Here is a 12,877-nt window from a genome sequence, read left to right on the forward strand (position 1 = left end):
AGATTAAAATCTTCGAGTGAGAAACCTTTGACACGCGTCACGCATGCAAGGCAAGGCCTCGCCGGCCCGCGGTGTTTATTAAAAAATGAAAGAGGTGAGTAGACATAGTACGCAAAGATTGTGATATCATAGGCCGTGGAGGTTAAAAAGCGTGGCCCACAGACCAATGAATGGCCGCCAAATGGACACCAAGAACCCAAAGGGCGGCCTATTTCAACGCTTTTTAAATTAAAGGTTCCTTCACACACGGGTTAATTCACCACCTCATTATATATTATTACTTTCCAATTCTTTGCAGATTGGAAACAAATTTGTTAATAAAATTCCATGATTAGGTAAAATGGGAAAAGGTAAAAAAATTGACTAAACCAAAAAAAGGGGATGTGTTAATGCTTGTCAATTTTTGTGTTGGGCTAATTTTGGTCAATTTCGGTTTTTGAAATTTTAATCTACATTTAGCAAAATTTTCAATTTGCTTGATTAGCTTTATTTGGAATCATCCATAACAATGTCTAATTTTTGGGAGTTTCATTCTTTTGTCTCGTGGTTTTTAATTTTATTTGAATTAGTAAGTCAATTCAACCGTACTGGAAGTCTATCCTTTTCAATCTTTTGCTTGAACTCTTGGAAACAATTCACCTCATGAGTTGAATTTGTACCGTTTAAAAATTAAAAATATAGAGTTTATTCATATTGTTCATATTTTTAAAGCATAAGTTATGTTATTACTAAGATTTGCATTGAGAGATAACAAGAAACTCGAATATTTGATTTTTTTTATATTAAAATCAAACATTGATGCAACAAATGAAAATATTTTTTTCTAAAAGAAAAAAAAGGGGGGGTAAGGCATGATTCATAGAAATCATTCTACATAAGAAAGGGGTTTTTTAAAGAAAGTTGTAGTCAATAAAAAGAGGCAGTATTTTTAAAATAAATAATAAAATGGTGGCCTTGGAATTTCTTGTGATGGAAGGTTAGAATCAGCAAAGGCTGTTGAAGTTCTTCACGTCACCTTTATATGAACAAATTTCATGTCAAAAGATGAGAGAAAATTAAAAAATAAAAAATAAAGAAGAAAAATAAAGAAAGTTGAGGAATTGGATTGGATTGTGGATTGCTGACTTAGGGTTTCTCATTTGTCAATCACGTGGGCAGCACGTCATGGTAGACCACAAAAACTTACAGCTAAAACTTTTTTATTAAAGAAAAAAGAAAGAAAAAAAAAAGAAAAAAAAAATTCTTATGTAGGCCAACCTGATAAGGTCAATAACATTTAAAGAAAAATCCTACCAATCCTAGAAACATATCAAAAGGCGATAAGGAGGGAGGGGGTCTCAATCAAGCAAGGGCAATAGAGAAATTATGAATAGAAATTACCTATCAGTGAAGGAATTGTCATCAATTATGTAAGTTGACCACTTCTTCACCCAACCACTCTTATAAGCTGTTTGTTTTGGACAAACATTAAATAAGAGAGGTTGCTTTGAATCCCTGCAACAGAGACATTTATCCATCTCCCAATCTTTTTTTTCTTTTTTTTTCTTTTTTTGCTCTCCCTGAATCTCTGCAAAATTAAAGATAAAAATCAACTTATGCAAAAGAAATCCACCCCAGAAAATTCTTCAGGTGGGGTCCAGTAAAGCAAAGTTAGGAACAATCAGGATTCCTTTCATGTCAATGTTTGATAATCAACCTACTCTATATACTTCTCCAGTTCAATGGTTAGTAAATGCCTGACATTTTGAGACAGCAATTTCAAACCTTTAATAGGAAAGACTTTCAAGAAATGCAATATTCAAATTTGGTGAAAAACTGGGTAGCAAGGTTAGCGGTACCTGTAATTGGATACAGTTCATGCCCAGCAGTTATGAAACTGAAAACAATTCCTGCAAAAGAAATGAAACTCAAAAAGACTTGAGGGTTTAGATGGTTCAGCTTAATACACAAGTGGATGAAGAAAGAATCTCTCCTTGATGATGAAAGGAAACCCTAACCCACATACCCTATCTATCATTTTGGGAGTGGAGTACTAATCTTATCGTATGATACAAGTTAAGCTTTTAAGAATCAAACTGTATGAACGAGTTTGTCCTTAAATTTTTTGCTGCATTGTCCTCAGCATTATATTGAGGTCTGGAACCAAACAGATAAACCATCAAGGAAAAAAAGTTCCGAAAGAACTTTTGAGTTATAGAGATATCTAAAGAAATTACTGCTAATGAAATTAGATTTGTATGCAACGTCCATATATCAGTCCACTGAATACATTACAACTCACAGTTTTTCAACTGGATTAAATCATTAGAGACTTTGTTTTCTGACCTATTTACCTCAATAAGAATTTGGATAACACCATTATATATCGTATTCATATTTTCTATGAATCCAACATAAAGGAGTAAGCATTCCAATAAAAGTTGACATAGTTCCAACCTCCGTCAACCTATCTAGAAGGCCCATTCTACTCGATTACCCACAACCCATGTCATTTGAAGGTTGTAACCAGATAGAAATAGACTACCCAAGCACTAGAGAGGACGAACACTTTCTGGAAGGCTTGTCCTTTTCCAGTTCAGATAATTTTCAGTAAAAATATTGATAGTGAGTTTGCTAAGAAAGCTTAATATCAAATACTTCTTGAAAGACGAGTCATTCATGAGGCAGCCAGGATCGTGAAAAAGAAAAACTAATCACATTAATTCAAATAACAAAAACAAATAGAAATTATGTGAAACTCCAGGCAGCAATTCCACACTAGTGTATGTGTCATCATTGAGATCAATCGTGTCTACTAAAAGTTCACTCTTCCTTTCTAAAAGGCTCAGATAAGAGGAAAAAATTGGCACTGCAATGCTGAAGTTGCCAAACTCTTTTGGATCCTACGGAGTTCTACTCATTTTTTTCAACTTGACCAATTTTATCTCCTGAAGATTTCGGCGGAGGTGGCTCAGAGCATGCCTTCAAAACAGCTTCATTCTGGAAAGAAGTAATAATATGAATTTAGAACACACATCAACAGTTTGCAAGTGGTTCTTGAATTAGTAATGTAACATGATATTAAAAAAACAATATATAAAACAAGAACAAGAACAGTACGGAAATTCAAAATCGAATTCCATGGTGACAAACAAAAAGGGCAGCATGTAAGTTTCCATAGGGCAAATACAGAAGTATAAAAGAATAGAAAATTCGGGGTAGAAAATGCATTTGCTCTAGAATGAACAATCTTCAGATGGATGTATTTGAGAAGCATAATTTGTACGAGTCAACAAAAAATAAGACTTAACCTAATTTCCTTTTTAGCATATAAATTTGACATTCTTGACAGGATCAATATTTAAATATTTTTAGTCACTATAACAAAGATCGAATAAATAGTATCGCTTATCCCTTACTTTGATATAAATCATGCAACTCAAATAGCTAAACAGTAAATATCTATGCTGGCCCTCAAAATTTTAATTTCACTGAATAAACATTCCACTTTTAAAAAAAGGGTAAGAAAACAACTTGAAAACTTTGAAATCCATACATCAAAAGCAGGAAAGCAATTCTTTAATTTCTTTTCTATCGTTTTCTTTTCTTTCCTTTTCTTTTATAAGAGACAGTTTCAATGATTAAATGCAATTTACCCACACAAAGAGGGGAAACTGGAGAAAGATAATTCTAGGGAAGCTATCCCAAGTGGCAACTACAAAAATTATTTTTTTCAAAAAAAAAAATTAATTCAAGATTTAAAGATTTTTCTTGCTCAGAAAATTCTGTCATTCTGTTTTAAAGGGAAGAACCTCAACAGATAAGAGAAGGGTTGTTTTGGGATTCTTTAGAATAGTGGCCCACTTTGAAGTGATGAACACAGGAATTTGAAGGATAGGGACCGTTGAAAAAAACATGCCATTACTATGTCTCTAACGATGTTGGTGAAAGAGATCCACTCTGCATCTGCAACATCCAGATTTCTTCTAAGATTGATGGTCCATCTCTAACCATGCTAATGATCCAATTTTTGTTATTAGAGAAAGGATAATGTCTGGGGAGGTCAGAAAATTTACAAGGGCAGGCACTCCCAAAATCTGATTTTCTTGTTGTTGCCAACATGAGAGAAGCTTCATGGAAGAAATCATCTTGCAGCTTTCCAAACTAACTACAAGAGCCTCGGTACTTCCAAAAGAAGAAATGAGTTTCTAGCTCTTTTTTCTTTTTAGAGAAACGACTATAACTTCGTAGACAGGGTGAAAGTAAATACAGAAGGTAAATGCTCGCACTCCCAAGAATTACTTTAACATTTCTAATGGTAGGGGAGAAAGTAGAGCATAATTTTGGAACTAAGGGCACATATTAATGCAAGTCATAGGCATAAAGACAAATAAAAATAAGTAAATAAACTAAGATCATTTTTCTTTGTCTTGGAAACACATGTATTTTGCTCACCCCAAATGGTCCAAAAGGAAGCTCTAATAATCTAGTTGCTCCAAAGAAAAATTTTCACATTTAAATAGAAACGGCTTTTATTGAGGGAAAAAATGAAAGAATACAACGGCATAATTACCAAAAGAAAAAGTAAATTCTTTGAAAACGCAGCCTTGAGAAACATAGAACCTCATCAAGAACCAAACATCACAAAGGTCCCTCCCCACACCTCTAAAGAATTGTTGTTCCAAAATCCAGCAGGCAGCAGACAATAAGAAGAGGCCTTTCTTGAAGAAAGATGGATGGAGGAAGAACTCCACAATTATCATGTGAACATCTCTCTAACGAGTTAACTCAAGATCAAACTCCTAAAATAAGTAATTTCACAAACTGACAACTCTAAAGAAAGTGATCCAAGTCTTTTTCTACCTTCCAAGAAAGAATACAACAAAAAAAGGGCCCATTGAAGTAGGCATCTTTCTTAGAAGCCTATCCAAAGTGTTCACACAGCCAAGTAAGACTTGTCGGGTAAAGAACTTAACTTTTTGAGGAATATAATCCTCTAGAGCACATCAAAGACTGACTCACTAGCAGAAAAAGGGTTCCAACAACAGTCAACAGAATCAGGATTCCAAACACGAACATCTCTCCTCCAAGTTCTCCCAAGCCTAAATTGAACACACCAAGCAAAGACAAACTAGTGGAGTGGCTACCTCCATAGTTTCCCTATCGAACAACAAACAACGTTAAGCAAGGGAGAAAGATATTGAGATCCCTAGCCAAACCAAGAAATCATAGACCAAATGATTTTTAAAGAAGAAATGATATAAGTGAGGAAACGCAAAGCAAAGGGGTCTATCCCCCACCCACTCATTCTTAAAAATACAACTTCTTACCTTTACCCTCAACACAACAAAGAAGAAGTGAGGAGGAAGGAAACTCGAGAGAAATATCTTTCCAAAGATTCCAATTTTTACCTATAGCCCCTTTGGACAACCCTTCAAAGAGATGAAGGTCATACTTACCATTGTTTTCAAAGCACAAGGCACACTCTAAAGTGACAAAAGGCGTCGCCTGATTGAAGCAAGACGCAATTAATAAAATAATAATAATATAAATAAATAAAATATATAAGTAATAAACCACCAATTCACCCTAAAGCTTAAGCTAGTGGTTGAAGGCAAATTTAATTATATATAACTAACAATAAGATTAGAAAGAAATTAACTCAATTAATCTTGAGGAAAAAGAATGTTTAAAAGAAGATATAGAAATAAAAATGATTTTGTTTCTACTTTGACTCTTTTTCTTCTTCAATTCTCCTTCCTTTCCTTAATTTTTCTTTAATTCTACCTTTACAAACTTTGATACTTCCTTTTAATCCTATTGGATAAGAATGTTTTTTTTTTCTTTCTAAAAAAAGTTGAGTAATTGAACAAGCAAGCGCCTGGTCGCTTTGAACTACGCTCAAGGCAACTGAAAGGCGCAAAAGGCAAGCACCTTACTAAAGGTGCTCGCATTGGGTACTTGCAAGCCGTTAAGGCCTCACCTCGCCTCAAGCAAGCACCCGACTGCGCCTTAAACACTAATACTTACTAACAATAATTCTATGCCATAGAGAATCAAGCACAAGGGAAAAGTGCCAAAGCTATTTAGCCAACATAGATGTGTTGCGTAACCATAAATGTTGCTTTCCCAAGTTAGATCAAAGTCTAAAAACAAATTTAGTGGCTTCATTCTCTTTGATCTCCTTGTACCCTCAAGCCTTAGTTTCAAGTGGTCCCTCTCTCTCTCTCTCTCTCTCTCTCTCTCTATCTATCTATCTATCTATCTATCTATAACCATGAGTATCTGAGTCATTGGTTCCCTTTATGAATGCAAAGTCTGAATGGTTCAATAGCACTAGTTCATGGCTCGTTGTCACTCTATGCAGCTTCAGATGTACGATTTAGATTTTTCAAGAACATTTGTCCAATGGTCCTTGCCCCTAAATCCCTCTAACATATAAGTTATTTTACATATTCCTTGACCTTGGTTGATTTGCTTTCTATGTGTATATCCAATTTTGATTTAGTTCATGAAGATTTATTCAAGGTTCATCTATCTTGAAATGTTCTACAACTTGAAATCATCAATATGAATCAGAAAGCTAATGATTCATATTAAAAAAAGTCTTCTTTTTAAGATAAGATGTGTCGCCAAAACATAAACATACGCATAAAAGGAAGACTCCATTGAAAGATAACACATTCTCCAACTTGCTCTAGCCAAGGAGGTGACAAAATGGTCCGGATAGCATGAATAAAAAAAAAACAATAGTTACAAGAATCCTTAACTAAAAAACCTCCATCTAGAAGTTAGAAGGTCATGGAGAATCAATATTCTCCCAAGATAGGTAAAGAAAATTAATTCCTGTTTCAAAAGATATTTGGATTTTAAGCCATCCGCCTGAAGTTTATTTTCCAAAACTTTCCAATCCTCAAAGACAGGTGATTTGAAAATCGTGAGGCCTGATATTCATCGTTTATAAGAGCCCCTCTCACATTTGGAGACAAAAATCCATATATCTTTTGCATAACCTCTTCGACCATTCTTTCTACAAACCAGCATCCTAATACTAGAATCCTCTCGACAATATTCTTACACGATCTATCTGGAAAGACATAGTTACTAAGAAGTAAAATTCATTCTATGGATCCTATCATTGAAGGGTTACAATCCCAAACAGATTGCAGACGAAGGAACCCCAAATGTTCTTTCACTCCAAGTTGGTATATTCTTTGTATAAAAATCCTTGGAAGATCAGAACCATCTCACATTCACCATTCTCCCATTACATGTTAGAGTATCCTCCAGAGGTGTTTTAAGGTTTCTCAGCCACTAATGTGTTGTACTGCACAAAAATCCCAATTAAACAATGGGAAATAATGAAATGAGGACCCTCGGTCTCACTTAGTAGCTAACATTCACATGGTTTCCAATAGTTTCTACACTGCTTACAGTAAACGTCATTCCAATGCATATATCAAAACAAGCTAAAGAGTCTCCTAATCTACTTCATTTGCTTCGACGTTAACGATGGGATAATCAAGTACTTGCTATTTCCAAACGACCTTCCAGAAATTCTTCTAACACAAATTAATGGCGTGCATAAACAGAAAAATGATATGGAGACCGAAATTGAGAAGAAAAAAAACCTGCCAAACACGATGAAGCCTTTTCTTGGCGTTGGCTTTACGAGTTGTGGTGAGCTTGATTCTCTTCCAGACTAAACCTCCAGAATCATGCTTCTTCACAATCTCCAATACCCGTGTCCCCCAAAATGCACCCGCCATCTCCTTCCCCGCTCGAGCTTCTCTGTGTAAATTTTCCCCAAAAGCTTCGGTCCTATGCCGCTCTCCCTCAAACGATACAATACTGATAAATAGGTTAAATTACACTTTGGGACTGTAACTCAACTAAACCACCTACGTGCTTTCGTTGGAGCAAAATTATACCAAATAGCACCTTGTAATTGTATGAAATAAACTAAAAATATAGCAATAAAATAGTTGTAAAAATTTATGTGTATCGATTATTGTTACAGATAGTTTTTGATTTGAGAAAATTTAAAAAAACCGCTAATAACAGTGACAAAATAAAAAGGTTATTGTTGATAGCAGTTATTAATCGTAACAATTGATAGCAACTATCTATTATAGCAATATCAGATATAGGTAGTTGTTCTAACACTTTTAATTTGATAAACTCAAAATAAAGGTTGAAAATGGTGGTTGACGCTGGTTTTTTACGTATGTAATTGTTTTATTATTGTGTTATGTATTTTATTATTTTTACTCAAATGTCATTATGCAAGTGGTCGTTTATTAAAATGTTTTTCAAGATAGTTAACCCTACTACTTGTATTATTTTTTGAAAAAAATAATTTACATTGTTCTCAAATGTAGTAAAATTTTATATTTAAAATGTGATAGACTGAAATAGATTCAAATTATATATCACTTTCACAATAGACGTCGATAGACGTGTATTTGGATCTACCGGTGCCTATTTCATATAAAAAGTAAAACTTTGTTTTATTTGTAAACATGCTCGATAATTTTACCATTTAAAATAGTAAAAAAAAAAAAAAACTTATACTGTTTTTTCCTTGTTAGCAACAAATAGAAAATCGATCTTCTTAACTTTTATCGAATAAATTATAACTTTGTTAATGTTTGTTAATTAATAAAACTATTACTTACGAAGTTTCTTACAAATAGAGAGGTCCATAGCTTTGACCATGTTTAATAGCATAAAGTATTAAACTCTAGAGAACAGAAGCAGAAATCATACCAAAACGAAGTTTTGGCAATCAACAATGGCTACTATGGTGACTTGTGGAGGATATTTTTCCACCCATATTTATGTGTGGGTAAGTAGAGCATTGATGGCCGACTCGTGGGACACTTTGTAGTTTGTATGTCGTCTTGGAGTGTACAAAAATCTACAAATGAATCTACGATATCGCTGTCTTATAAAAACTGTCGACAAATGTTAATTCAAACAAAACTCAATTGAACATACAAAAATGTTCGTAACAGCTTAATTGAGCTAGAAAAATGGCTACCAACAAATAGTTAGATATCTTTCTACCTTTGTTTAATGTTAGACTAGCTCAGGATAGATGAATTTTTTTAATGTAATTGTTTTAAAATTGACGTTTGTCTTTGTTTTTACTTCAAACTTTGTCATGAGTATCATAGATATTTGTTATTTATTTAGATATACTTTGTAAATATCCTGAATTTAAATCGATACACTTTTACGTATGAAAGTTAAAGAATTTCAATTCATATACAGTTATTAGTTGGAGTTTTAAATTAATAAAACTTCTTAAAATTTGAGTTTAAATCGATAAAATTAGTAATTTAGGGTCTGATATGTTTGAAATACATTTTCAAATATTTGATTTAATAAACAAAATTCTAAAAAACACATCATTTGACAAGCATTAGAAAAAGCATTTAACGTGTACTTTAAACAATTTTCATTAAAATTAGTTCATATATATATATATATATATATATATAATTTCAAGTTAATCAAAACGAACTCTGTATTAACCTAATATAGATGGATATTTATCCTTATTAAGATTGAAACGAAATAAAGAGATAGAGTAGCTTTGAAAAGTATTTTAAAAAACGAGCAAGTTATAGATTACTTTGGTTGTCATCTAATGCAGTTTACTTTGGTTGTAACTAAAACGACGGATTCTTATGCTTTTACTAAAGTCTCTAGGATTATTTTTAATTAAACCTAGTAAAATATTACCGCACTTTTAAAATCGTAGATAAATTGTGATAATCAACAATATTATACATATTTTATTACGTTACACAATACGTTTTTGAGCTTGCACATTCATCACGATGATTGAAGTGCAACATTTCAACTATTTTTTTTGTTCCAAATAATTTTCGTCATTTGGACAAATAACTTTGTAAACAAACTAGCCTTAGTTTATAACATAGTTCGATAAAGCAAATACTTTTATAACGTGGTCCCTTTTAACATAGAGTATTCTAATTATGATTATAATTATTATCATTAAATAAAGAGGAAGAGAATCGTAATTTTGGCTCTACGCCAGTGCCTAAGGTCGCCCGAGCACATTTTCCCGGAAATATCCCCTTCTTTAATTTATTCTCCTCTACTCACATTCAAATTTAAATTAATTTTAACAAAAAGAAAAAGAAAAAAGAAAAGGCCAATGGTAAATAAAAAACATACGAAATATATACAACATTTTTTAAAAAATATTCTTAGAAAAGAAATTCACAGAAAATTCCAACGAGGGAACACGTATGGTTTTTCATATCTTCTTGTAATTGAAGCGTGTGATCAACGTCCGGCGTGTCTACTGTCTATTGAGCAAGAATGGAAGACTCCAAGTATCGATTTTCTTCTTTTATAAAACTTTATTCCTAACTTGATACCACTTTAAAGTATTCTTACAATTTCTTTATATGAAAAACTTCATTTTACTTTTTTTTTTCTTTACGAATTTAATCTTATAATTTCCCCCTTAATTATATTAATATTTTAAAGATTATTTCTAAATAGAGTAAAATTAACTAAAATATTCGTAAATAAAGCAAATTCTTTTATAAATGGTAATAAGTGATAAATTTCGTTTTTCCTTTTTGGCTTCTATTTTTTTTAGAAGATTTGAAAACAGTATACTAAAAGGAAATGAAAGATAAAGCGTATATCTAACAACAAATTTTAATGTTTAATTTCATGTCCAATAAGTCAACGTTAACGTAACTCTAATTGACGTGAAATTATGTTTTTGAACTCCCAATTTTGTAAAAGTAATAGTTTGATGTTTGATCCTTAATTTTACTTTTTGTAAAAGTTACAGACATTTAATTCGCTAAAATTATGCTTTAGTTCAACAAAATATTTGTTAATGAATAAACAAAATGTCAATCAAACACACGTTTTGTCTAATTTTTAAAGTGGTTGTTTTTTTTTAGAGCAATCCATTCTAAAACTTTGAAATATTCGATAACTACGCACTAAAACACTTAGTTTAAAATAATTTTTATAAAATAAAAAATCAATTGTTTTAAATAACATTTTTTTCGAGTTAATATAAATAAACACCATAGCATCACTAATATCTTAAAAAACAAACCATTTTATAAACACGTACTTTAGAACTAAGTATGATATATCAATATATATTTTTTAAAGTATAATGTAGATAGGGGATTTTTAACCACAAACATTACGATTTTTAACACACCTACAAAAAATTGTATTCCGAATATAACGATTTAGGGGTGGATATTATTGAAACCTATATCTCATATGACTAAGAATGCATTTATATGCTTATCTAAAATATTTAAAAATCTATGATATTTATCTAACTTCACCAATTAAATAGCCTAAAATGGAGGGCTAGTTGTTAATCAATTAACACCCTACCATGTCATGAGAAAAAAACAAATTGGTATAGTTAACATTCGATGAATTAGAAATTTGATATATCTATTCCATCAAATCTTCAGAACTATAACATTTTTATAAATAATTTCAAAATCAACATTATTTATCTAATTTTTCCAAATAAAACATCCTATTATTTTCTAGCTATAATTTGAAGTTGACAAAATGGTTAAATGTGATTTCAATATAAAATTAAAATACATACTTGGAATATTTTTAAGCAAATCTTCAAATTTAAGTTTTTTTAGAGCGTCCACACGTACAAATAAGGAAGAAATAAGATATGTAGGAATAATATCGATGGAAATTGCAAATTGATGTTTTTGATTATATATATATATGTATATATTTAACTATTCTATAAAGCGAGAGAATAGAACGTTATAAGTTTAAACTTCAACATGAATTTGATCAAAGTCTTCTTTGTGAAATTAATTTCATAGATTTTGTACAAATTTGATGGATTAATTAACCCTTTCAACAAAAATATATAAATCAATTGATTGTGAATAAGGGTGTAGTTTTAATTTTGAATATTTAAGTATATACATTTTAAAGTTCTACAACAATGAGTACAATTAAGTAAATATATTTAAAATTTTATTAATTTATTAAATAGTATTCAATCATCGCTAGAACAAAGGGAAAAGTCAAATGATTTTAGTATATAATTCAAATGAAAACGCATTAAATATAATTTTAATCAACCATTATTATTAACCGATCATAGTGGAATAATTAATTAGGGTATTTCAACAAAAAAGTTGGACCCACTATAAAATTAAATTCTAAATAATACAATCATTCTTAATTAAATGAATTGAAGAAACAATAATATCAACAAAAATAAAAGAAATAATAAAGATATAAAGGAACCTTTACTTTTATAAAAATGTCATATATTCTTGGATATATAAAATTGAGAATTATTCATCTATGTCTTTAATAAATTTTAAATTTAATCATCAATACTTGTTTTATAATCGATATTTAATTTTTTTTGGCTTAACATATTTTATTTACCATGAATTTTGTTAAAATATGAATTTTATTGCACAAGAATTAATTTATTAATTCAATGCGAAATAGAATAGATTAAAAATGGTATCAAACAAGAGATTATAAATTTATTATATCTCATTTATCATCGACATTTTTATTCTTATCATCACGCCCTCAATCCAACGGCTCCACGACTGTCCATGATCGAACAATCTCTGCCGTCCATTGGATACGGACACAATAACACAATCACACAGCACACACACGTTCTTGTAAAATAATTGCATTTTAAACCGTTTGATTTTCCAACGGTGTGAAGGATGGAAGAGATCTGAATCGTTAGATGTATGGACTAGTTAAAGGACTTTGTGCAGATACACAATATAAAGATGTTACCTACTCCACTGGATTTGGTTACCCCATATTGTACGGAGGGGAAAATATAAAAATAAAAATAAAA

The 12,877-nt window shown here is 31.2% G+C and overlaps 1 protein-coding gene across 1 annotated transcript; it reads right to left on the reverse strand.

Moving 5' to 3' along the window:
* Positions 1-2,676: 2,676 nt before the first annotated feature.
* Positions 2,677-7,927, reverse strand: LOC103498876 (uncharacterized). Its single transcript, XM_008461672.3, has 2 exons — positions 7,611-7,927; positions 2,677-2,979 (listed from the first exon to the last, which is right to left on the reverse strand). Exons 1-2 carry the CDS (start codon positions 7,746-7,748, stop codon positions 2,893-2,895), a joined length of 225 nt encoding a protein of 74 aa, XP_008459894.1. The 5' UTR covers positions 7,749-7,927; the 3' UTR covers positions 2,677-2,892.
* Between the last annotated feature and the right edge of the window lie 4,950 nt (positions 7,928-12,877).

Source organism: Cucumis melo, chromosome 11, assembly GCF_025177605.1.
Source record: "Cucumis melo cultivar AY chromosome 11, USDA_Cmelo_AY_1.0, whole genome shotgun sequence".
Lineage (NCBI taxonomy): Eukaryota > Viridiplantae > Streptophyta > Magnoliopsida > Cucurbitales > Cucurbitaceae > Cucumis > Cucumis melo.

Coding starts and splice junctions, on each gene's coding strand:
- LOC103498876 (XM_008461672.3), bottom strand. CDS start 7,748: ATGGCGGGTGCATTTTGGGGGACACGGGTATTGGAGATTGTGAAGAAG. Junction 2,980..7,610: donor GGCTTCATCGTGTTTGGCAG/GTTTTTTTTCTT, acceptor ACTTCTTTCCAG/AATGAAGCTGTTTTGAAGGC.